The 27,215-nt window shown below is 32.4% G+C and overlaps 2 protein-coding genes across 3 annotated transcripts; both read left to right on the forward strand.

Moving 5' to 3' along the window:
• Window positions 1-5,774: 5,774 nt before the first annotated feature.
• On the forward strand, window positions 5,775-13,277 carry LOC108489738 (uncharacterized). 2 transcript variants are annotated; one of them, XM_017794457.2, is made up of 9 exons: window positions 5,775-6,204; window positions 6,556-6,879; window positions 7,051-7,270; window positions 7,914-8,054; window positions 8,144-8,268; window positions 9,331-9,535; window positions 10,673-10,926; window positions 11,919-12,097; window positions 12,847-13,277. In XM_017794457.2, the coding sequence occupies exons 1-8, from the start codon at window positions 6,095-6,097 to the stop codon at window positions 12,085-12,087; spliced, it is 1,548 nt and encodes a 515-aa protein (XP_017649946.1). In that variant the 5' UTR covers window positions 5,775-6,094; the 3' UTR covers window positions 12,088-12,097; window positions 12,847-13,277. The 2 variants fall into 2 exon arrangements, with proteins under 2 accessions (XP_017649946.1, XP_017649945.1); XM_017794456.2 differs by lacking the exon at window positions 12,847-13,277 and having other exon boundaries at window positions 11,919-12,329.
• A 6,092-nt stretch (window positions 13,278-19,369) lies between these two features.
• On the forward strand, window positions 19,370-27,215 carry LOC108489749 (uncharacterized). Its single transcript, XM_017794475.2, has 17 exons — window positions 19,370-19,605; window positions 19,697-19,807; window positions 19,922-20,020; window positions 20,092-20,251; window positions 20,351-20,489; window positions 21,152-21,245; window positions 22,178-22,312; window positions 22,586-22,686; window positions 23,205-23,318; window positions 23,726-23,949; window positions 24,317-24,375; window positions 24,461-24,646; window positions 24,743-24,866; window positions 25,114-25,172; window positions 26,213-26,358; window positions 26,445-26,609; window positions 26,725-27,215. The coding sequence occupies exons 1-17, from the start codon at window positions 19,545-19,547 to the stop codon at window positions 27,028-27,030; spliced, it is 2,283 nt and encodes a 760-aa protein (XP_017649964.1). The 5' UTR covers window positions 19,370-19,544; the 3' UTR covers window positions 27,031-27,215.

The following is a 27,215-nucleotide window of genomic DNA, read 5'->3' on the forward strand; positions in this document are numbered from 1 at the left end:
TTAGTCTGGATGGGTAACTTGACACAAATGGATATGATTAGCTCAGACGAGCATCAGATGTGATTAGTACCAGTGTATTCGAGTTCTATTACGATGTTTCATCGGGTAACTTACAATATGTGAAGTGTGGAAATTAGATTGCATGTTATGAACTTAATGATCAAATGTGGTAAGTGTGTGACTTAATGACAAGTTTGAGGTCATTTTAAAGTTTTAGCCCAAACGGGTAACCTAATCTGTACTTTACAGCTTTGGCCAAGTTATTTGATGTGTCATTAAAAGGTTTAACCTGGACAAGTAATCTAATCTATATTTTATAGCTTTGGCCAAGTTATTTGACGTGTCATTAAAAGGTTTAGCCCGAACAGGTAACCTAACACAAATGGACATGATTAGCTCGGACGAACATCAGATGTGATTAGTACTAATATATTCGAGTTCTTTTACGATGCTTTATCGAATAACTTACAAGGTGTAAAGCGTGGAAATTAGATTGCATGTTATAAACTTAATGATCAAATGTGGCAAGTGTACGACTTAATGACAAGTTTGAGTAGTGGTGAAACTAGGGGTGCTGGCAGGGGCCCCGGCTCCCCTACAATGAAAACTTTTTCATATGGCCCCCTTAAAATTTTTAAATTTTAAAATTAGTAAAGTTAAAATTGCACTTTGCCCCCTAAATATAAAAATTTGATTTAATTCTTTAAAAATTATAAAGATATAGTCTACCAAAATGGTGAAATTGCATTTTTTTATTGTAAAAAATACAATTTAATTTTACCCCCTAAATTTTTTTTATAGTTTCACCCTTGAGTTTGAGTATACATATGTGATTGAAAGGTAAAAGAATTGAATTTCAAGAATATGAATTGATATGCTTAGTAGTTGAAATGTTATATGATTGAATGTGAATCAAACTCACCTTATTGTGATTGTGTTTTGATATGTTAGGTATATTGAGTTATACACACTAGTTAAACATATATACTTGTTATATGAAGTAAGATAACCTTTACATAATATGATCTTACTAAGCATTTTGTAATGCTTACTCCCATGCTTTTCTTTTTTCATGTAGATTTTGATTTGTGGAATGTGTCGATGGGATCCTCTAAGAGTTCACACTATCCATCTCCTAATTCGATAGACTTTTGATCGTTTGAACTTGGTTATATGTGGCACGTGTTTAGGAGTGTCATGTTATTTGTAATGTTAAGTATATTTTGAAATATATTTGTTATAAACACTTATGCCAATTTGCTTATGTTTAAAAATTGGATGTCATTTTGGTTTATATGTATGGCTAGGAAATCAAAGCAAGTGAAGCATACATGAACTAGTTTGTTAAGATGAATGGAATGAAAGTTGTGATTGGTATGAATAATATAACATGTTGGAATACATATGTTTTGTAACACCCCCTAACCCTTTTCCAACATCGGAATAGGATTACGGAGCATTACCGATCACTATAGTTTATATCACGAATCATATAAAATTAATCATTATAAAGTTCAATAATTTATCTTATTGACTCTTAAACAGACATTCGGGGTCCAATGAGGATATTAGAAATAAATCAAGACCTAAACAGAAGCTTATAAAAGTTTTTTTAATGAACAGTACCACACGCCCGTGTGGTTTCGAGACACGCCCTTGTGAACCTAAGTCACGCCCATGTTGTCACCCAGTGTGACTCACACGGCTTGGACACGCCTGTGTCATCTACCTGTGTACCTCTCTGACTTGTTGCTCATGAACAAACTAGTTTTACAAGGCCAAGGCACACGCCCGTGGGGATTTATTTTCAATTCGAACCTAGTGCAATTTTCACACGGCCAGGCACATGCCCGTGTACTGTGGCCGTGTATTTCACATGGCAGATACACATGCCTGTGTCTCTGCCCGTGTGGCCATACTTGAGCATTTTGTTTGCAAAATTTTTAGATGCAGTGGACACACGGTCTACTCACATGCTCGTGTAAGGGCCGTGTGTCTCACACGGTCTGATCACACGCCCGTGTGCCAAGCCGTGTGAACTCAAAATGAACCTTATAGTCCAAGTTTACCAACCCTGCAAACTTTAATAACAAGCAACTTAAAATTCAATCTTTCAACCAATCTAAAACATGAATAAATACATCCATTTCATATTAAAATCATCAATGTAACGGTCTAACTTGAGTGTATTAGTAAGTGTTTAACATAAACTTCCAGATAGTGTACTTTGGTACTAATTGAATCAATTCAAAATAAACTATATAAATGACCATATTATGAACATAAAATTTGCATTCATGGGTTAACCATTGTCATTCTTACACTATTAACATTCACATTCAAAATGTCTTCCAAAAGACAACCTAGGTACATGTCATTTCTCAAAATAAAATACGTCATCGACTATTTGAGTTCGGGCTTGGCTTGAATGCTGAGTTGTTAGTCGCTTTCGTACCTAACCTGCACACAGAAACAAACCGTACGCTGAGTATACACTCAGTGGTATTTCTATAAACCAACATTTAAATCACTATTAACACAAAATGCATTTAAGCTATTAACTTTAAATCTAATAGCATTACTTATATTCAAAGTTCTTTCTCAATGAAAAATTCAGTTCCATAATATATCAATCAATAACGAGAGGTTTTCAAAGACAAGAGTACAGTCATTCAAGAGTCCAAGACAAGAATTTACCGGGATACATGGATCCAACCAACACACCAGTACGGCACAATGTACCTCATTGGCTTTGCCGAAGTAAACAGTAGCAGTATAGTACATAGTACCTTATCAGATTAAACTGAAGTAATAGAAACAATACGACACACGAAGTGCCTCATCGACACAAAGTCGAAGTAATAGTACGACACTATTAGTACCTCATCGACTCATGGTTGAAGTATCCCTGTACACTTCTAATCCTATGGCATGCCAATTATATCCAACCTAGCCCGACACTGTTAATAGGGTAATTATTTCATTTAAATTTTCAGATAACAGTCAATATACATTGCAATTCAAATATTCACAACTCAATTCGATTCAATACAATAATAACAATACTTACCTCTATACTACTTATCATATATATATAATAAATGCAAAAATAATTATTAAGTTTGGTTTTTAGAAAAACAAACCGTAATTCTCAGTTTACTCTTTGTTAACCTTCTCTTTTCCTTTCTTTGTCGATGTATCCGGTACTACGTTAGCTATGAAAATTAAACAATTTGTACTGTTAATGCAATAACAATTCACAATAAATAATTGAATTTCTATTCAATTCAAAGCTCAATTTCAATTTAATCCTAATTAACACTTTTACTTTTATCACTCAATTCATACTTCATTTCTATTCAATTTTCCTATCACATTCTTCTTAAACATTAATATTCATTATAAAACCCTAATCTCAAGTTTCTTTCAATTTAGTCCCTCAAACATAAAACTTACAGCTTCTTTTATAATTTAATCCCTTAATCAATTCTAACTTGAAATTTATTCAATTAAATCCCTAAATCAACAATTTGTTCAACATAACCCATGCCTAAAAATCTATTAACTTTCAAAACTTCCACTTACATCAAGTAATATTTGTCCCTAGGACTCCAAAAACATCAAAATTATAAAAAAAGAGACTTAATTGACTTACCAAATTAAACTTCAAGCTTTAAAACCCTAATTTTTCCCTTTGCTTTTCTCCTTTCTTTTTCTCCCAATTCCTTCTCCGTTTCGTTTCTATTCTTTTTCTTTTTCTTTATTTATTTCTTTTATTTCTTTTATGTTTTATTATATTTTAATTTATTATATTATATTAATATATTATTATTAATTTCTTAAATACTAAATATATAATATATGTATATTATACATACATGTATATAATATATGTATATTATACATACATATGGAATAATATTTTCCATACAATTGGCACTATTCTCTTTTATGGGTTATTTGCTAATTTAGTCCTTTCAATTTTCTTTAGTCTATAATTAAACTTTTGCACTATATTCAATTTACTCCTTACACTAAATTAACCTTAATTCAAGCTAATTTACTTAACTAAAATCTAATTAATCACTCAACTAGCTTCGTAAATATTTCTAATAAATATTTACGAACCCGATTTTCTAAAATAGTAAGCCAGAAACACAATTTTCGATACCCATAAATTTTAGGTCATTACAAGTTTAGTACCTATAGATGCATGGATGAACGTGTTTGAATTGAGAAATTGAATGGTTGATTACATGTAATGGTATACATAGCTCTGTTGTGAAAATGGTATCCTGTGAGACATATTGGGTATTAGAATGATAGTGTGTTAAAATGTTATGCTTTGGAAGTGTTTTGGCATGGAATTGGCAGATTGTGATGTCTTGATGTTGATCTTCCCTCGTCACAATTTTGGTCAACATATTGGGATGTCTTGACATCAAGTGGTCTAATGTCATGATGTGACATGCTGTTTGGTGACGTCACGACGTGGAGAAAACTCGTTATGACGTCAGTCTTGTATTTTTTAAACATTGCAACTTTAGAGCTCATGTAAGTTTGTATTAAGCTTGGGAAATATTTAAATTTGTTTTGAAGGACTTATATTACGATATATAATATTTTCAATTCACATTGTTTGATAAAGGTCTGTAACTGTTCCATTTTGTACTGTAGTATTCAATGACTTAGTTTTAGCGATTAGGACTGACTAGGGTTTTACTTGACTTGCTTGAATTGGTCTGAATTATGAACTCATGGAGAAGCCCATCTATTTGAAGCATTGGTGGCCCAATGAAACACTCTAGCAAAACTACAGTTACTAGAGTAAATAGTGTAAATCCTAAAGGGATAAGATTGTATAGGATTTAAATCCCTTAGGACTCTTAATTGTAAATAGACTTTAATCTTGATTGTTGATGTAACTCAATTTGTACTGTTGGATTTAGGGGAACTCAACTATAAATAGAGGCCTCCTTTTCATTTGTAATTATTATCTCATTGATAGTTAAAGAATATATTTGAGGACATTTACTCAAACAAATTGTGTGATTTTTTAAATCTCTTGTTACTTTTCGAGTGTTACGCTAACTTAGGTAGATTTGAAGTAAAGAAATCACCTAAGACCACACGGTTTGTCAGACTAAAGTTCTAGTCCCATGACACTAGTCCATATTATACATTAGCACCCAATGGCAGCACAAAGGGAACTAGCAGGAGCCAAGATCCCTTTAAAATGGAAAAAAAATATAACATTAGCCCTTTTATATTTTATAAAATTATAAATTAGTAAATGAACAAATTGCACCTTGGCCCTAAAAGATAAAATTTTAATTCAATTTAGTAAATATATTTTAAGTAAAAACAAATTTTAGTTTTTTTGAATTTATATATATTTATTTTAAAGTTCGTATATCATAGTTTATTTCCATTTTATAAGTTTATAAAATTATATGCATGTTTATGAATTTGTATATATATATTTATTTTCATTTTTATAATTTTTAAGGTCTATACATATTTGATAAAAATATATTTTATAAAACGGTTCAAGTGTTTTTGTAACCTTAAAATAGGGACTAAAAACATAACATTAGCATACTTCAGGATTAAATTATAAAAGAAATTTAGGTACCAAAACAAAGAAATAAATATACTTTAAGGGCGAAATTATAAAGTAAGCCTAAAAATATATTACATTCGTGGCGAGCCGAGCTGAGCCGAGCCAAGTCAATCTAGGTTGGCAAAATAAGTACAAAGAAAAAAAAAAAAAAGAGCGAGACGGATAGAACTAGGGTCGCACATTTCCAATCTATCTATTTATCATTTTATTTTATTTTGTTCCCCCTCTTTTCTTTCACACCTCTCCTTCCTCCCCCCTGTCTGCATTCAAAACACACGAAGCAAACACCATTAACCACCTATTATTTTATTTTATTTTACGTTGGTTAAAGTAAACCCTAAACCCTAACCGCCACATTGCTCTCACTTCAATGCCCTTCCCTTTCGTGTAAAATTTATTCCGTAAATGCTAGAGGAAATGTGGTGATTGCTTCGGTGGATACCGCGCTTTTTTTTTGTTTATTTTAATCAAATGGCGGAATATGTGGCTTCACCGTCATGCATCAAGCTGCATTTGCACCCAAGTTTTCTTAGGCAGAGAGGATTTGTGAATCGGAATTCCAATTTCAGGACGCCGCCAAGGTTAGTCAACTCAATCTGATAATATATTGAGGAGGGGGATGTTCATGATTTTTCTTGAATAACAATTGGACTTTCAGATTGTAGTTAGCTTCTTCATCCTTTACAAGTATGCGGTTTCTTATTTGATTGTAAGAAGTTTATGAAGTTTATGAAGTTTCTAAAGATTCACTACGTTTCAGAATTTGGGAAGCATGTACTTGGTCAAACTGGTAGATATTGTTATGGCGCAATGCTATGTTTTTAACTGTGAATGAGTGTAAAATCACATGCTTAATTTTCTCCCTGCTGTTAGACATTGCGCTAACCATTGGAATTATAACCTCATTATCGCATTTGTTGCTTTATTTGTAGCAAGTTTTCCTATGGGAGCTGTAAAGTATTATGGCTTTCAACATGGAGAAAATGGAAGGTTGATAATCCATTTTTCTCAAATCTGAAAGTAAGTCCCTGCTTCATGGAAACTCCCTTGAGGTCTACTAGCGTGTGGTCATTTGTGGATTCTGATAGTATAACAGCCTCTGATTGGATAACTTTCGGGGATCAATTACTCTTGATGACTGGTATATTTCTCACGTATGTGGCTGGAGTAGTTCCTGTCCAAAAGTCCAGTTCCACATCTCCAAAAAGCATAGCTGACAATGATGCCTTTCCCCAAGGTTCAACCTCTTCTGGGAGGTAAGGGTAAGCGCATCAAATATTTATAGTCCTATGACTGTTGCCATTACACATGGTTCACGAAACAGTAGTGCCTGTATTTCTTTTTCATTGAATACTTAATTGCAGCTCTTTGGCATGCGTATGCCATGTTTATCTTATTTGTTGAGGACATTTACTTTTTAAATGCAGTGCCAGGAGAAACAGTGATCAAAATGATTTGAAGCCTGTCTGGGATGTAGTAAGAGGAAAACTTTTAGATTCTCTAGATGTTATTGAAAGTGAGAATGATTTCAGAAATGTGGTCTTTGATGAGCAGCAACGTGCAAAGCGACCCTTGAGTTTGTACGCTTTATCTGAAGGTCCAAAGATAAGATTGCTTTGGGCTTCTCTTCAGCAACTTGAGGAAGAGGCAGGCACTGTCTCTATTGGTTCCTTTGTCTATAGCTATTTTTCTTATTTCCTTATGCTGAATTTAGTTCATATAAGTTCATTATTTCCAAAGAAACTGCATGTTTTAGTTAAATATTGTGAAATCATTCTTGCTTTGCATCATATATATACAGAAAGAAAAGGTCTTTTAGATGTCAATGTATGAGACAAAATTCTTTGTTCGCCAAAAACTTGTGGCACGTCTTGTTTTTTGAGTTCTAATTTAGGACAAACAAATCTATGACCTTGAGGGAAAAAAAGAAGCTCTTATATTTAGATATCTGATAAAGTGATAATGAGTGAGTTATTGAGTTGTTTATTGCATCCACAGACCTTGAAATAGATTCGTGTTTGCACGAGAAAACTTACTGTTGCTCTGAAAAGTTGAGTTTCTAAATCCAAAGATGCCAACTTGTGCTAATAAGGGATCATTTTCTGGGTTCACAATAAGGAAACACTATAGTATGGACCTTCTAATAAATTTATGTTTTTGGTCTTATTAAATAGAAATGTCTCAGGCCTTTTCTAGTAAAATTCCTAATGCATGCATGGTTGGATGAATTTCGATTTTCTTGTCTATTAAGTTTGTATTTGCTTCAAGGTCCCAAGTTTTGTTTTTTCAGGTAAAAAACAATGTTGTTACTTCTGATACCGGCAATATAGATGATTGGTTGATAGCCTTTTCCAGAATTATTCAAAATTCCTGTAAGCCAGCATGCTTTGCTTGGCTGAAAAAGGAACTTGGACTTCAAACCAATAATATGGTACTTCAAAAATCTCATTGTAACTGTATGGTTTGTTTTGCTGCTAGCTTGTTAGAATGAGACATCCTTTTCTTTCCCTCTCCTGACAGGAACTTGTTTCTTTGATAACTGAGAAGTTAAATGGAGACAACACAGTTTTACAAAATATTACAAAGTCTGGGAAGAAAAACCTGTATGCAGAATTGTTGTATTTTCTTAGATTTGGTTCTCTAAGGTAAATAAACTGTCACTTTCTCTGTTTCATGTGTGTGTTTTTTACAGTATGTTCGAAGATTATTGTTAATGTGTTTTATATCTTTAAAGATTACAAGAACTTTGTATAATATGAATTTCTAATAGTTGCTTTTAGTGCACTGCATAAATCTTCTAAGTTACTAATCTTATCACTTGTTGCATTCGTTATCTTGTTACATGTTTCTTTCTCTTTGGAAACAACTTTTAGTAATTTTTTATGCATCAATTTTCCTAATATGTAAATTGAGAGTAATGACAAGTTCTGTATGTACTAACATATGTATGTACACAAGGTGGTTCAGAACAAAGGAGGCTGGATGTTTCTAAGATGTGGGATTTAGATGGCTAGAATTGCCCTTTATATCATGTATTAAGAGAAACTTTTGGAACACAAATGTTTGAACTTTCCAAAGTTTTGGATCCCTAAACTATTGGACTTTGTAAAGTAGAAGATGTTTAATCGACTTGGAAACCTACGCATGTGTTTAGTCCCCCCCCCCCAATATCCAGTTTCTCCTACCTTATCTTTCTTTCCAAGAGCTTGATTACTCCTGTTTCCTCCCTCTACTTTTTCAGAAGTTTAAAATCTTAATAGATATGATTCTAACAAGTAGGCCATATTCCCTTGACCAATCCATTGGTTGACTATGGTACAGACCCTAATCATATGGCTGTTAATGTGACCTTACTTGGTTTACATACTATAGTTGTTTCCAGATAAGGAACCAAATGGAGGTAACTTGCCCTGATGGTTGTCCAAAGTAGGATTATTGAAGAACCTATAATTGTGTCAGGTATCATCATCACTTGGCAATTGGCAGAATAATCATGCCAGCAACAAAATGATATCTATCTCTGATGGTTGCTGAATTCATAAATGTTTGCTGCTAAATGTTATATATTGTCGGAGGATAACTTGCTCTTGGCTACAATATATTTAGGCTTTGACAGCTGCTTTTTCTTTTAATTTAATTTGATTCTATTGTCAAAATATATTTAATATTTGTTGGGAAACTTATTTGTTCATTTATCTATTTTGTAGGAAAGGTTGTTGTTACGACCAAAGCTTGTTTACTTTATATGGGGATTCCATATTGGAAGATCTGGTGATAACTATAGCAGATGGGATAGCAAGCACTTATTTGGACCTTATTTCTGTTGATGGCAATTTGTCTGATGAAGTGAATGATCTGGGTTTAGCCATCTGTAATTTATCTACTCGTGCACTCCAAAGGTTGCGTAATGAGGTATGGCTGTTTCCCTTTTTGAGTTTAGTGGTAGCACATTTTTGTCTTTAACTCATTATGTTCGTTAGCATATTACTTCTGCTTTTCTGGAAGTAAAAGAATGAGGTTCTTATTGTGAGGTTTGATGAATCGACTGATTGAGCATGTTGACATAGCGCAGGCCTTTGACATTGCTTATGGAAGAAATCATCAAGGCTTTTTATCTTTTTTCCGTCCTTACCTCTTTTGCATGTATTTCAAGCTCCTCATGGATACATACTATAAAATTGATTCACGTTATGTCTCTGAATATGTATATCCAGATGCAACTATAAAGCTAACATGACATATTTCTAAAGTTGGAACACTTCAATGGTGTCTATTTTCTGTTCTCATTTTAGATCAGTGATGTAGTGAGGAGGGAATTGTTTCTCATATTTGAAAGACTAAGGCTTCTTTTGGTTTCAGGAAAAAAAAGGCAGTTTTCATTTTATGAGAAAATGGAGAACAATAAAAAAATGTGTTTAGTTGAAAATTTTTAAAAGGATTTTTGAAAAATGAAAATATGTGAAACTTCAATATGTTTTCACTGGAAATGCTTTGAAAAATTGAAAAAATTTGAAAATAAAGGGAGCTTTTTAACTTCAAATTTAATTAATGAATTGACCTTGGTTCAAATTAAAAACACAATTCTATTCATTTTTCTATGATTTTTAGATATCAAATCTCTAACCCTGGTTCAAGTTTGTTTAAATGGAGGATTTTTAAAATTTTATTCTCATATTTTTTTTATAGGAAGATAGGTATCAAATGTGTTTTCATATTTTTATTATTGAAAAAGAATTATTTCTATTTAGCAAATGTGTTTTTCAATTTAAGAAATAGAAAATGAAAATAGAAAATACAAACAGAAACTATTTCAGAAATTAGATGGAGCCTAGGAATTTAAAGCTTTCATGTCATATCAGTGCATTTCATAAATGTGTATTGTTCTTCGGTAAAATAATACAGCGATGTTTGGTTAATGGGATAATAAGGATATATGCAATATGTGAAGCTTTTAATTTGTTAATATTAACGCACTACAGATTTTTGCACTGAATATCAAGACTTCTGGTTATATTTCATCAAGGTTTTAAAGCATATGGTTGTTAACAGGTGGCTTTAAACCAGTGGTTGTATCAAAATCTGGAGGCTATTGTATCAATGTATGAGGATCGCTTTGACCTCTACACACTTAAGAGCCAACTCATTGAGGAAAAAAGTAGTGATTATGCTGAAACTTCTAGTTGGTGGAAGAAGCTTATGCTAAGAGAAAACGAAAGTGTGCTTACTTCATTGCAATATGTTGTGATAAGCCATTTCTCTATGTCTGTAAAACGCACCAAGGAATTAAGAGCCTTGATAGGGTGGTATGTTTTTGATAACTTTTGGGCCATAAATATTTTTCTTTGCTTGATTCCATTGTTATTAACTGAACTTTAGTGGATTTAGATTATCTTGGAATAACTCTGGAATTGGTTAGATATGAAGCAACACTATGGCACTTATGTTATTGTCATTTTTAATTTCTGTGTCTTGGATATGCCCCACTTATATAATTTTGTCCTGAAGCACTTAAAATTAGCTCTACCGCACTGGATTTGTGCTTGAATACCTTTTATTATCTCAGATAGTGTGGGCAATTATAAAAACTGTGAAACCAAACATGCTTTGGTGGACTGGATTCATGGTGTGGATAAAAAAAATCTGAAGTGGTGATTTCTTCTTCATTATTAATAACTAGCCTTTTCGATGACATGGACAACTGCAATTGGATGGCATGAAATAACTGTTGTTTTTAGATGGTGGCAAAGGTTGTTACCTTGATGAAAGCGTACTGTTGTAGATACATGAAAGAAAAAATATGTCTTGTTAGCTGTGGTGTCAGTGCTTGTCAGCATTTCCATATATGGATTTTGTTTTAATGTCTCAGCTCAAAAAATGTTCCTCAATTTGGTCTGTTCTATCTATGAGAAGTGAACATTGAAAACCTTGTGACCTCACTGTAAATGTGTACCTTGGCAAATCAGTGAATTGCCATGCCTAAAGTTTATTATTCTACTATTACCGAATCTTCATAGAACAGTAGTTCCTTCTAAAGTTAAGCTGTGATTTTTAGGGAAAGAAGATGCATGGTCAAATGAGTAAAAAGGTTCTTCCACTCTTTTTTACATGTAAATATAACGGTAATGATTGGTTAAATATACACAAGGTTTAAGAAAATCTATGTTTCTTCATTTAGATCAAACTGAATACCATGAATTTGTGTTTTATGATCTTGCTGCAGGTTTCAGATATTTTCTGATTCTTAATGTTTGTGAACATGGATATAGTTTTTAATATGATATTCTCTTTGTTACAGGAGATACTATTTCAGCTTGTTCCTCGAGTTCTCTGACATTAGCTTGCCTATGGTTAGAGTTGTCATCGACAAAGTTAGCAATGCAATCTCATTTTTTCTAGTTTGCTTGATTGGGAGGTCATTAGGACTCATATATACGGGAATTAGGCAGTCCCTCAGATGGAAGTGAGATGTAAACGGTACATTACTTTTGCTGTTTATTACAATTTTCTATTATATTGATTTTTGCTTGTTGTAGCAGTCCAGAGAAATGTGATCTGTGCATTGTTACTCTGGAATGTTTTTTTTTTTTTTGCCTCGGTGCAGCCTGATGCTTCTCTAAATCTTTTCGTCAATAAATTTTGAGAAGCTGCTTTAGTTCTATGTTAACAACACTTTTTATTATTGATTTTTAATGTTTGATTTTAACCAGATGGTTTCATTTCCATTTATTTTGGAATTTGCCCTTATATTTAGCTGTCTGCCCTTTTCTTTCGTGCTTTTGGTTTGTGGATAGAACCCACCCTAGCTTTAGAACCATATCTGTTCATCAAATTGCTTTTTACGTGTGCTCATATGTCAATTGAGTTGTGTTTGTATTTGAGTTTCAGTCTTTTTCGATGCACACATGCACCTTGGGCAGTCTTTCTGAAATCAAAATTCGGAATAGATGGTATGCCTTAATAAGTTGAGAGAATTTTCAAGATCTGGTTGAGGTTCCACTTAGTAACTGGCGCTATTTAGCCAATTGTGCCCACCCATAGGCTCCAACTATAGGTGTTTAGTTAAGCTAGGTAAAGTTCCTCAACTGCTTTTGCTGTAAATGCTAATTGATTTAGTTAAAGATACAGGTTAAGAATTATATATTTAATATATTTAATTACATCATTGTTTCATGCTTGATAGACTCCGATTTTGCATGTCTGTTGAATTTTTAATGTTCCTGAAGGAAATGGTGGGAGCACAGGCATGTGGAAGTGACTGGCACAGAGACTAATGCTTTTGAAAAGATGGGCAAAAGTAAAAATGTACATTTCAGAAGATAATTTCTCTCTCTTTGTGCCCTACCATCACTTCCCATTATACATTAGTGAATTCATGGTGTCGAGTTCACAATCTGAAACTCTGAATTAAGCTTTCCCTGGTAAGGAGATCTGTTACTGAGAAAAACTACGGTTAATGAGATTAGGGCCGAGAGCTGTACTTGCTCAATCAAGATGAACACATATTTGTTCTAGGTTTTTACTGGTTGGAAACGAGAGCCTTTTTATTTTACCCTTACTATTGTATAATCTTAATTATATCCATGCAACCTTTTTGTGAACTAGCATTGAACAACCATGAAATATTATGAAATTAGTGAGGATTGCTGTCTGAGAACGAGATTGGTAGCATCAAAGATAAAGCATTTGTGGATTTAATTGCTATCAATTATCAGGGAAGATCATGAATATCACTTGGCATCAAGCATGCATCAAAGATTAAGCATTTGTCCCCTGCTTCTGGTACGAATGCTCTTTATCTTCTCAATAGTGTAAACCTTTATCAATCATGTCTTCCTAACATTACATTCCCAAACCAATGATTTACACTTTTAAAACATCTAATCAGATTTGAATTATCTTACTCGGTTATTTCTTTTATTTCCAACCTACAAACATATATTTGTGGTGTATTTTATACCCAATGAATAATTATGTTCATCTCAAGATTTAAATATAGAAACTTTTAGATTTAACTTCTTTAACAATAAATTTAGTATGTCGAATGAACCACTGGTGGAGTAAGTCTTCAGGAATATTTCAATTAGTTGATAATACTGCTTCCTAGCTGATAATTTTGCGTCATTGTTTGTCAATAATGCTCACTCACCTTGACCCCATTATTATGTATCTTTTTCTCTTTCCTTGATTATTAATTTGGTCAATAATTGCCACTAAAAATTTCTGTAGATGTCCATGATTTAACATTTGAATGACCTTGATATGTTGCTGAAACTCTATCTTTTAGTTTCATGATAAATACCTGCTCACATTGATACTTAAAGATACGAAAGACAATAACAACAAAAAATAAAGGCAGAGTGAGATATGGAGGTTGAGAGCTGAGCTCAATTGTTGACATTAATGATCAGAACAGTATGTTCTTGGATTCATTTCTAACTGCCATACTGCTTACCTTTAAGGTGTTGAAACCATTCCTGATTTATAACCACTCAGCAAACAGGACAGCAACTAAAAATAAGGTTTTAAAAATTTCAAGGTCCACAGACAACACTGACTTTTGGCATCATTCTTGCCTGCATGGCAATGGCATCCCATGCAGTCCCTTGATTTATGGTTGTTTCGTTTCATCAATGTTTTGTTTGATTAATTATCCCTAACAAACATTATTTTTCATCTTAATTTCCTACATTTACTCACTTTCTCTTTGATTTAATCAATCTTGCAAATTTATGATCAACATGACATCTGAATATCCTTCCATGCTTATGTAAAATATTCCTTAGCTTTCTATCTATACTTTTAACCAATAGCAAATACAATCTATTTTTATTTTTTCATGTAGGGTTCATTAAAGTAGAAATAAGGGAATAACCTCAAAGGGTTTTAAATCTCACATTAATTGTAAATTGTAGTTGGTCCAAAACAAGTAAATATTGCCTTTTTCCGTTCTCTCCACTTAATTCCATTAAGAAAACATTAAAAACAAAAATTAAAGTATTAAACAAAGAATATTTGGATTCAAACATTCACCCTTTGTTTTGCTTTCCACCTGACTGGTGTAGCCCCTTTTCACTTTTCTTTTTCTAGGGTTTCCCAAAATTACCAATCATGTTTTTGTTGTTTCAGATCAGCACTACTTTGAACGCCTTTGCCATCACTCTCTTTTAAGACTACAGGAGAATATACTTAAACAGCATAGGAAAGATGAACAAACCCCGAAAAAGTATGGTATGGATACAAAACGGATGTGTGGGACTCTATACGTTTCATACTTGAGTTTTATTATTTTGGTTTAAGTCTTAATATATATATTTTGATGTATTTTCTGTTTATTAAGTTTATTTTTTATTTAGTTGATAAAAAAATACAAAACATAACTATAACAATTAAAAATATTTCCATAAAATAATTAAAAATATATTTGATATGTATAATTTCAATGAATCATAAAAGGTCACTTGATAAAATTACAATAATTTATTACTAATGTGTCTTGATGTGAACATCGAGAATGTGTGATCATGTCTGAAATTTAAAAGAAAAGTAATAAATTATATTATTATTAACGAAAAGAAAAAGTAAACGCCAGATTTTTGCAGAAGAAAGCAAGCAAGGAATGAAGATAATTATCATATATTTTACCCTGCTTAGGGTTCATCAAGTCAAAATAAGATTTCTTGGGAAACTGAAAAGTCTCCCCCTCCATTCCTTTGTTATTTGTGAGCCACTTTCCATATATCTTACATGATTCATTAATTTATTCGATTTGCAGGGCAGGACCAAATTAATCACCAACTGTTGCATTTCTAATAGTATATATGTTTTTAACCCAATTTCCTCTTTTTATTGTTTTGATGAAAGGATAATTAAATTCCTAACATCTGGCTATTTGATATGTTTACCAATATTTTATCTCATCAACATATTAAACTTTTTTTATCCAAGCTTTAATGAGGGAATTTTCAATTATTTTCCCACAAGTCCCTGACTTTCATTAAACAGTTAGTATCTAAGTTGGACTGAGGACTCAAATCATTACTAAGAAAGTATGTTATATTAATGCTATTAATTTATTTTCATAATTATATTTTAATAAAATAATAAATTTTGATATAAATTTAAAATTCCAAGTAATCATTTTAAATAAAAACTTTCAATCATTTAATAATTATTAATATATATAATATTTTAGAACTATAAAATAGAGATATTACTTTGATTCATGCAAAATAAATATCATTATATTAATAAACTTAACAGTTAGATTACTTTTACAGTAATGTTAGAATATTCCTCTCCATAATTTTTAAATAGTTTTTATTATTTTATTAATTTGATCACTCTTTCCAATATTATTGTGAAATCTAAAATTTTCTCTGATATTCGTTATATTATCATTACTAAATTTGATAAACTAAACAAAATTCATCACTCATATTCCAACATCTCTCATATAAATTCCTCCTTCCTTTAACTTGGGTTCTTCTAATAAATTTGTATAGAATTTCAAAACTTACTTTCCATTCACCATTGGCGAAGCTTCTTTTCTTTCTCTTTCTCTTATTCATTTGCTTTGCTTTCTCAGATTTTTCACTGATTTGGGTTCCTTTCTCTTTTCTCTCCCCCCATTCTCCTTCAGGTGCTAGCTTAGCTGGCTCATGGATATTTAACCCTTGTGTACTCTTATGGGGAGGGTTGTTCATTTCCTTTGCTTAATATTTTATATGGCAGCAGCAATTAAACCTCCACCATCAACACACTCAAAAACCAATGCAAAATCCCAGTTTTTCATCGTCTTCCTCACCCTTTTCTTCATTTCCCTTCTTATCTTTAACCCTAATTCAAACCCCATAAACTCATCACCCACATCTTCCACCATGGAAATCAACCAATCCCCAAACCCTCACACTTCTTCTTCATCATCATCACGTGGACAGTTTGGAGGCGAAGCTCACGAAGTTCCAAGCGGTCCAAACCCTATTTCCAATAGGTAATAAATTATTGGTTGGTTGAAGATATGATAGGCGTCGAGACCTACGTCAAGAGAGTTAATGTTAATTTGTTTTGAATATCTTTATGAGTTCCGCCATTGATATATTGCTTGTCTTTTGTAAGAGGAATTTGTTACCTTTGCCGTCATCCTTATAATGATCATGGACATTATTTTGGTTTATTTATTTTTCCTTTTTTAAAGAAATGTATATTAAGATTTAAGAGAGATACTATGCATTTTTTCTGCATGTATGACGTATGGTATTTATTTCATGATCTATATAGATGATGGTGATGATGATTGGTTTTACTTATTTACTTTGATTTTTTGTATGGTTTTATTAAATGAAAATGTTACTCATTTTTATTAAGGGTAAACTCTTAAAATAATCATTTTTATTTCTCTCACATTACATTTTAGCCACTTACATTATTGTATTGTATCATTTTAGTCATTGAGCGTTAATTGTCGTTAACGACATAATAGTAATCTAATGTGGCATGTTAAATCATCATTTTAAGTGAAAAATTTAGGTTAAATTATACAATTGGCCCGTATATTTTTTTTTGTTTTAAGCAATATAATTAATTTTTTTATTTTACGTTAAAAGAGATAGAGAAGGGGGGAAAATAGAGGAAGAAATAGAAGAGATGAAAAATAAATAAAAAAAAAGGAAAGTTAAAAGAACATAAAAGAATTCGCTCAAAACAGAAAATATGAGGATCAGTTGTATAATTTAACCTAAAATTTTTGTTTAAAATAATAATTTAGCGTGGCACGTCAGTTTATCGTTACACCGTTACCGACAATTAACATTCAGTGACTAAAATGTTACAACACGGTAATGTAAGTGACTAAAATATAAATTTCAAACATAAGTGACTAAAATATAATCAAAGGGAAAGAAAAGTAACTATTTTGATAGTTTACCCTTTTATTAATTAAATTAAATTCATGTTTTTCCAATGATTATTACTTGGTGGATACGGATCTCCTTTTATAGTATTTTTCTATTAAGCTTAAGTGAAGTGAGACTCCTTGGTGAGTTTCTTTCTTTGGCTTAAAAAACTATTCACAAACCCTAAAAGATTAAATTTTATTGATAATAAAATAGATATGAAAGAGACTTGATTTAATAAAACAAAATCTAAACTCTAACTTCATCTATTTAATTACTACAATTAATTTAAATATTTAAATTATATAAAGGTACTTTCAAAAATAATTATATAAAGGTTAAAATATGTTGTTATTCTTCATACTTTGACAACATTTGAGATTTAGTTATTATATTTAAAAAAAGTTAAAACTTAAGTCCTACTTTTTTTATTTAAAATCTCAGTTAAGTCATTACAATAGTAAATATTTTCTATCAAAATTTGTTAACTTAGAATTTGATTAGGCTGTCTTCATATGACATGGCATATGATTGACAAAAAAAATAACCTTGTTAAATTGACACATTTTGACAAAACTATCTATAACCATAATAATTGGATTAGAATTTTCAAATTGCAAAAATAGGAGGCTTGAATTTTTAACTTTTAAAAAATACAAGGACCAAATCTTAAATTTTATACAAGTACAAGTATTAACAGCAGATTTTAACCTTTTACAATGATGAGTCTGACAGTGCATAGGTTTCCCTTTGCTTCCATTCCTGTTTATTGGGGGAAATTGCTTGGGCAAAAAATGGCAACAGTGTCAAATCAGACATATTACAAACAAATCAGTGTCATATCAATGGCAGTGCTTTGAAACATTGCTTTTGTCTTGTCCAACACATAACTCGAGAAAGTTGGAATGCTTAAAAGTCTTTAATTATTTCCTCATCATTTTTCTCCCTTCTTTGAACTACCCAATCATATGCTTTTTTATTCACTTAACTTTTTATCAAATATTAACTTCATAAAAAAAATAATTACGTATATGACAAGGACAAATATCCCGTAAAATCTAAAAAATCTTAAAAGATAAGTAAAATTTATAATCCTTTAAAAGAGAAAATGGGTTTTGAATTAACTCCTTCGATAAGTGAGAGCAAAAAGAAATCTAAACACATGTTTATGATACTTTCTATCAAAATGCTTTATAAGTAATCAATAACGTAAAATGGTAAATTTTTATACAAATCTTAACTATCGTGACATTAAAAATGTCTTTGACTTGAATAAATAAATATAATGAAAACCCAAATAAAAATGAATTTTGACAAAAACTAGATTAAACCAAGTTACCGAAAATTAGAGAAATCTAATCACCACAAAACTTAAGCCATGCCATGTTGTCACATGTGTTTTGTAGGTTAGAGGTACTCCCCCTTGTTAGCAATCAATTAAAATAAATGTTAGAAAATTAGATATTGATATAGAAATGGTTTAATTTGAATGTTTCAAAAGGTTAAATAAAAATTTAAAATGTGACACAACCATGGAAAATGGAATTAAAATATAAATTTATGGTGAAAATATTTGAAATTTTTTATTCTTCAAGAAAAAATGGAAACATTTCAGATGGACCTTCAAAGTGAAATTGGAATTAAACAATTACTGGAGTTTTTCCATCCATTATAGTTTTTAAACAAAATATTTTAAATGAAAAAAAAACACTAAAATAAAATGTAATTACTTCTGGGTTGGTAAGAGCTCAAAACAAAGAAAGGCTGAAAATATATAGTTTAATGGGTTTACGGTGCAAGGCCCAATGTAAATTGGCCCGACCTGTTTACATTTTCCACAGTTGCACTGAACCCCGGATGGCAGACGGATAGCTTAAACCCTACCCGGAGTCTGAAAACCCTATTTCTTAACTCCAAATTTCCAGTTTAGAATTGCAGGAAAAAAAGACAAAAAAAAAAGGGGGGGGGGAGTTTTCAACTCGTTAAATTCCAAAATCCCATTTTACTATCCTGCAAAATTTTCTTAGAAAATGTCTTTGAGACACCGTCATCTCAGGAAATTCTCAAGCTTTTTGCCCCATTTATCCTCAGGTCTTATATATGTAGTTTAGTACCCTTTCCTGGGTTTTTTTTTATTAAATTAATTATATTTTGGTTAAATTTATGTTTGTTGTCGAATTAGGCTATCATTATCAGCCGTCTAGACGATTACTCAATTCAGTAGCTTCCTCATCGGGTCATTTGCTTCAGCAATGCAATGGAATTGACACTAGATTTTCCGAGAGGTTTTCAGGTAATCCTTTTTTTAAAAAATATTTTAAAATGACCAGATTATGACTTATGATCTTAATGTAACATTAGTTTCAAGATTTGGGTCACTCTGACTCTCCTAATTTACCAAAGACAGTCTCTTTCAGGCATTCAACAACTTCACAACTATCTCAAGTTTCTCTTTCTAAAACCCAATTATTGTCTTTCCTTAAATCTGCTCTTGATCAGCTTCAAGGTATTCAAATCTACTACTTTGTTTTTGTTTCTTTGAATTGATGTTAACTTACTGATACGTCTTCGATTTAGGTCCAAACCATTGCTGGTTGAATAAAGTTGATGAAAACAAAGAATTTTTGAAGAAGGACGGGACTCTTTTAGTTGTTGCTGGAAGGTTCTTTCAGAATTCAGAGAAAGTAGGATGCAATCCAGCTGTTATATTCGAAAAAGTGAAGTTGCTTCAGCAGAGGTAGGGAGAGAGAGAGTGGATAACTTTTTGCTCTAAGCTTCTCGAATATTAATTTTTTTTCTTCATGAGTGAAAAAAAGTTCATGCTTTGTTGTTGTAGGTTCCCTTCGATACAGGTTATTGGTTTCCAGGATTGCAGTTCAGTTTGCTCTGCTGATGATCGAAGTCAACTTATTCAATTGATAATGGAAGAATACATTAGTTTTCCTGTTTTGTTTTCAAACAAAAACTTTTCTAAGGTACAGTTTTAAAATGGAACTATTTAAGACTATATAGCAGCAAAGCCATACATTCCCATGAATAAAATCCTTTCCCATAATCTTGTAAGAGTTGAATTTTACTTGAAAACATATTCTCACAATTAAGTCATCGCCATAAAATACGGTTCCCTCAGTTGCTCAGAAGGAATCAGTGAGATCTTCTTCTTCTTCTTCTCTTTTCTGCTGACATTCAACATACGTCAATCTTTGCTTATAAGATGCTATTTTCTGCCAACTCCTCCTTATATGTATTTATACATTATAACAAGTGATAAATTTATTAGAAAGCATTTGAAATAGGGAAAAAAAAGGAAAGGTATCAAAGTAGAGTAGAGCACTTTTCCGATCTTCCATTGACAACTCAGTGTAACTTCAGACTACAACATAATCAATCATGGATCTTTTGCTATGAATTACTCTCAAACTATTTAATGAATTTTTAAAGCTGTAGTACCATTTATCAGCATACTTTTTTGTGTTGCCTTTATGATTTTAAACATGGTTTAGAAATTACAATCAGTCTACCATTGTTGACTAATTTCTTTTCTTCACAACTTTCTGTTCTGTTCTGTTCTATTTCTCGACATTATATGTTCATCAAGGAGATTGATTAAAATTTCTTTTTCTCTCTATGTATTTAGTTGACAGAGGAGGCATGCTTCATTTTGTCTAAAGATTTTAAGAACTCTCTAGTTTTCCATGAGAAGGACCTGGATATAGCAATGCTTAACAAAGGTATGTTTATTATTCAGGTATAACAGCAAATCTATTCACTTTGATGTAGACGTTTTTACACTAAGGATCTTTCATCAGGATTGAAGTTATTGCTTCTGTTTCCATTACATTTTAGAACAACCAAAACATTTCTTCTTATACAAATTTTACACCTTTTAAACTACAAACTTCTTAGTATAATTAGCGAGCTTCGAGCTTCTTAATTTGCACATTGAAGCAATCATTTGAGCTTATTTTGCACATTTGAAAAGCAAGCATTTGAGGGATAACTTTTGAATTTGGGCTTGTTAATGTGAGTTTTGAGCTTCTTGATTTGCACATTGAAGCAATCTTTTGAGGGATAACTGATAAAAGTTGGCTATCTATTGGAGTTAGGATGGTTGCCTTCCCTTTCAACGCTTTATCCTGAGTACTGCTCGACTGATATTATCAGTTGTATTTTGTTGTTTATCAATTATTGCATTTACTTGTTAATGTTTTTCACTTGAAAAGAATGTTGAAGCTTTTTCTTCTAAGTATTTGATCTAGATTAGTTGCTTCAATAATTATGACCAGCAGAATATGTATATGATTACATTGTAGATAACTTATAAAGCATGAAAATGAGATGGTGGACCTATAAATGCATTGTCCTAAGTTGTTCTCTATCCCCCCTTATTTTCTTCTTCTCTCCTCCTATATGACTGTTTGTATGTCCTAAGCTCCTGCATCTTGACATGCTCTTCCTTTCAACGTGGTTGTTACCATGTCGGAACATTTCTTCTTTTATGGCTTTTACAACCGTCCCCCTCTCTTTGATTTTTATGTCTTCTCAAAGTAATTATCAACTAGATATTTATGCACTTGCATGTGCACATGTTGGTACTCAATTTCCATGCATGTATGTACACTTACAGCTACCTTTCTTATCTTTGATTCTGCTTCCTTTGCAGCCATTGAAGAGTTAAGTGTACAATACCATGTCAATAATATTGCACTTCATAAAAGTTCGTGGTCAAAAGAAGCTGAGATCATTAAGGAACCCCATTTTTGCACTGTCCTGCAGAATTTACTTCTTTACTTCCCTGGTATAGGTCTTTTATGGCACTGTTTCTTGCGGTTTTCCATATGGTATTTCAGCTCTTCAGCAAATTTTGTAAGAGGGCCAAATGAATTTGAATAAATAATGACATAAAGCTCTGCTCAATTCAAGAACTTTGGTTTATCTAAAACTGAATGATTAATTGAGTACTGATCTAGTTAATATCATTTTCAAGAATAGTAATGGCTTGTCCCTTTAGTTTAGAGTGATGGGATGAAATGAAAACTGCAGTATTCTCAAAGCTTTTTTTTTTTTACAGCATGCATCTCAACAGATGAAAGTGGCAAGCGCTTGTTCCTTTCTGACAGCAATCATCATCGGATAATTATATTTGATGGTGATGGGACGATTTTAGACTGTGTAAGCACTTAAACTTATAAGTTGCAGTCACTGTTTTAAGTTCCTATCTTTGGCTGGTGATTATTCTCAACTATGTAATATTTGACAGATAAATTTAGTCTATCTGCAACAAGTAGAAATAGAATGCAGGACAATTGGGTACTTTCCCAAACTACTGAATTTAGCAAAATGAAAAAATCATAAGGTTTCCTTTTTTTTTTTTTGGTTTGGGGGAATTCAAATAGATTCTTTTATCCGTTTTGGCTACTTAACATCAATGAACTGAAATAGGTCAGGACAACATCTTTTTGGCAGTTGATTATTATTGGACCTAGTATATCTGTTGAATAGTCTCCAAAAGACAAAACATAAGTTTTTTGCTTAATGAACTAGTAATAATTTCTGGCTGGCGATGTGAAATTTAGGTTCAAAGATTTCTCATATACTTGTTATCCTTTATTCAATAATTTTCTCCTTTTATATAAGCTGAAATAAAAGACAAACAGTTTAGATTCAAACTTAAATTTTTTATATGTCAGATTGGTTCTTGCCCAGGTTTTGAGGATGGTGAATTCGAGTCTGCAAAGCTGCTTCGCCCATCTGCTTCCTTTTATCATGAAACTGAAGATTGCCTTTATATTGTAGATTCGGAGGTATGGTCTTAGGATCTTAACATGATTTTGCATTGCATCTTATATTTGAGGCACTAAGGTCTTGGGGTTTAAAAATCTCCATGCTATAGGGGTTATGATTATGGAAAGAAACGAAGTTTCAATTTAATGCTTGTCACTCTCTTGATATATAGTGTGCATTTTAGGCTCTAACCATTAGGTATCCTTTGTTACGTGCTTATTTCTAGATAAACATAGATTGAAAATAAGATATGAATTCTTGGCAATTCTATCCTATAGTCACTCGGAACTTTGTTACTTACCTTCTTTGTGCTGGTTGGATTTCTTGTTATATAATCTTTTGGCAATTTGTCTATTAGCATGTCATATGCCGGTGGTATTTTAAGTAGGGTTTAATTAATATTTTTGGTTTCGACTTTTCTGTTAAGAATCATGCCATCAGAAGAGCTGATTTGGACAGGAGGGTTTTGGAAACAGTTTATCCGACATCTAGCATCCACAAGAAAAGTACTGGTTTGTGGACCTGGATCAGGAATAAGCTGGGTTTTACCAGTGATGATGATGTGAAATTTGAAGAGCATGATTCCCCTTCACTAACGTGTCCTTGGCATCTGATAAAGACTGAGGATAATTTTTTAATTATCAGTCGAAGGTAAATCTTCTTATTCTATTTTTTTTGTAAAGTATATTCTTATTCTATTTCTCTTATCAACACTCTGGGTATTCTTTCCCTAGAATTCTTACCATACTCCTTAAAGCTCCATGGTTGTCAAGCAAATTCTTCTTGGCTTTTACTTTTGATTTGTTTATTGATTTTTATAGTTTCATTAGTTGCTTATGTGCTGTTTTAACTTCAAGGTAACAAACATAATCTTTCTTCTGGTGCCAAGCTAGCAATATGACTTGCTAACAGTGCTCCAGCACCAATCCTTGTTTTTATTTATATTGTAAATGTCTTCAACCAGTAGGCTGCATAACTGATGCCTATAATTCTACTTAACGGTGGTATCCTTTTGCAGCTTTGAAACGTTATGGGTTATGGATTTTGAATTGGGAGAGATTAAAGAAGTTGTCAAAGGTTTAAAGTTACTTTTCTATATGTTTATTATTTGTGCTTTAATCAGTTGAGTCCATCTAATATTTCTTCTCTCATTTCTATGAAGGATTTCCAAATACTTTGGAGTTCTGCAGACACTTCATCTTGGAGAAAGTATCCCTTTTGAAAAAGATGCCAGACTATCTGTTGCAACACCAAAGAGATGCCAACTTAGCACGAGAGGGCCTTCCATATGCTGGCCTTATATCCTGCATTACAACATTCGAAAATCACATAATCATGTGTGACACTGGTACTCCATTTTTGCGTCTGTTTTATGTTTTGCCTCCTTAATCAGATGTATTCTGAGGTTTTCAAGTATTACTCATTTCTTAATGTGTATTTCAAGTGGGTCAGGGAGTTCTTAAACTAAATAGAGAATCTGGAATCAGTTCAAGTTTCCAGTTTTCTAATCTCGGGATGCTTGGACTACCTTATTGGCTGTCCTTCCCTCTGGAAAGCTTTTATGCTGTGTGAGTATTTTTTTCCTCCGTAAAACTGGACGTGTTCTCCCTGAATTCCTTTGATCTTCTTTCATCCGCTTCCCTCTTTCAATTTTTTCACTTTTTTTTATTCTCACATTGCTGGATTGGTGCCAAGTTATTATTGTCTTGCATGCCCTGCATAATGACAGTATTCTTCTATTTTCTGTAGTTTAAGTGAGAACTTTATTTCATTCTAACACCTCTGAACTTTTCACTTTTCTTGGCTTATTGATAGTGCCACTGGACTTTCTGTCAGACAAACCGATCATATTCAGCAATTCAGTTTGTTACCAGGTAGTTTACTGGCTACAGTTAATATCTTGCTCTCTGCATTCCCTTGCACAAATAATGTTTAGTTGCTATTTCTCTTTCGATGACCAGAGTATTTGACTCAGTGGTTGGTGCATGATCCTCAAGCTTTTTGAAAAATGTTTGAATCCACCCCTTTCCTCATATCCATAAAATAAAAATACTAAATGTAATAATAATCAATCTGCCGTCCATAATTTGGTGTTCAGTTATGATGCTGATTATATGGTTTTATTTTTGGCTGCTGTATATTATTTTCTTTTTGGTTCTTCCTTCCAAGTAATTGCACAAGATGTATTATATACTATTGTGGCTCACGTTGTCAGCACTGAATTATGAAGGTAAGACTTATTTTTCAGTTCCATGCTTCTCTTGGTTGTTTCTAAGGTGCTTAGATGTATAGCTGCATTTCTTTCTTGTGTCAAATCAAGAATTAAATCCATTTTACGTCTGGCTCTTAACTGACATAACTTATTATCTCCTCCCATTAACATTAAGGGCTTTGGAGCAACTGATCTCTAGAATATGGACACAAGACTTGTTTATTCATTTTTCTTTGTTAGAATGTTCATTTGGAAGAAATTATGGTCAAACTTGTAGTCTGTATTTCAAGTAAAAAAAATGGGAATCTTTCATTATTTAGCAACCTTATGGTAATGGGTGGACCATGCATGGCATCATCTTAATAACATGTCAAAAGTGAATACTTACAAATGTCAGCATGTATGGTTGATATTAACAGGGCTTATATATCAAGAATTTGAGTCCCCTTGAAATTTAAGACCATGTAACAATTCAACAAACAAGCCAAAAGTATTTTGTTTTATCTGATGCTGATGCTCGAGCTACCTTTTTAGCATGCAGCAGGGCACCTTAACCAGCTATTCCCCTTTCTTGTCACCAAATGTTTCATGATACAACCGAAAAAGAAAGTGAAGTTAGCTTAAACTATCATGCACTGGAGTAGATGCTTGCGTGCCATTGTTTGGTTCTTTTTTCTATGCCTAAAATGGGTTCTCTAACAGGTAGGGTTGACATCCGGTTAAACATAGACATCCCCACAGACACTGAACTTGTGGAACCTTTGCATGAAAGTTGCATATGGTGCCAAGCAAGGGGCGCTGCTACTGAGTTATCGGTGGTAGAGAATGTCGCAGGATCCTCAGAGAAGGTTTTCACCTTGCATTCGTGTAATTTTCCATGTCTAGTTGTGTAATAACTGATAATGAGCTCAATTCAGTTATTGGGTTTATGCAGGTTGGTGTTGCTCAACAATGGTATGATGAACTCGACAACCTTGCCTTTTGGGCACCTGAATCAGAACTGGTAGTCGAGGATGAGAATGCTACTATGGACACAAATCCTGAAGATAAGAGGATGCATATTGATTGTGTTGTTAATACAAGCCCCGGAACAAGCGAGGTATATTTACTCGCTCTGCCTCTTCTAGTGATTGATGCAAAGCTTATGCCGTCTATTATGTTGTTCAGCCAAGATACGACAAGACTGATTTTGTTCTTTTCCTATCGCCACACAGGTTATAATTTATGCAGCACTATATCTAAAACTTAGAAGAAATCATGTTTTACAAGATGACAACGATCAAGAGAAATTTGCAGCAAGGATAGCAAATTTTTTGAACCCTAAGGAAAATGAAAGTTTTGATGGCAAATCTTGCACCAAGTTCTTGCTAAAATCTAACAGAGATTTGAGAGACCTCTTTTTCATAAAACCTTTGCATGTAAGAATAAAGTTGAATTCTCAAGATCACCCAAAAGCTGATAACTCAAAGGACATTGTCTTAACAGACTCTTCCCTTAATATTGATGTATCCTTGAACTGAAGGCCATGATTGTTGATGCTGCCATATTGTTGTAATTTACCATAGAATTTTGGTTTGGAAATTTAAGCAATAATCTCTTCATATTTTTTGACACCTGTAATTCTTTATCATCTCTCTGGAAATTTCACTGTTTGGTATGAAGGAAAATGGAAGGAAAATTATCTTTCATTGTGTTTTTTTATGAA

The sequence above is a fragment of the Gossypium arboreum genome, chromosome 11, assembly GCF_025698485.1.
Source record: "Gossypium arboreum isolate Shixiya-1 chromosome 11, ASM2569848v2, whole genome shotgun sequence".
NCBI lineage: Eukaryota > Viridiplantae > Streptophyta > Magnoliopsida > Malvales > Malvaceae > Gossypium > Gossypium arboreum.

Bases quoted from the DNA above. Each gene is read 5' to 3' on its own strand.
- LOC108489749 (XM_017794475.2), top strand. From the start codon at position 19,545: ATGTCTTTGAGACACCGTCATCTCAGGAAATTCTCAAGCTTTTTGCCC. The intron at 24,867-25,113 runs GTGAGTATTTTT...GCTTATTGATAG, and splicing joins CTGGAAAGCTTTTATGCTGT to TGCCACTGGACTTTCTGTCA. The intron at 25,173-26,212 runs GTAGTTTACTGG...GTTCTCTAACAG, and splicing joins GCAATTCAGTTTGTTACCAG to GTAGGGTTGACATCCGGTTA.
- LOC108489738 (XM_017794457.2), top strand. From the start codon at position 6,095: ATGGCGGAATATGTGGCTTCACCGTCATGCATCAAGCTGCATTTGCAC. The intron at 6,880-7,050 runs GTAAGGGTAAGC...TTTTAAATGCAG, and splicing joins GGTTCAACCTCTTCTGGGAG to TGCCAGGAGAAACAGTGATC. The intron at 9,536-10,672 runs GTATGGCTGTTT...GGTTGTTAACAG, and splicing joins TCCAAAGGTTGCGTAATGAG to GTGGCTTTAAACCAGTGGTT.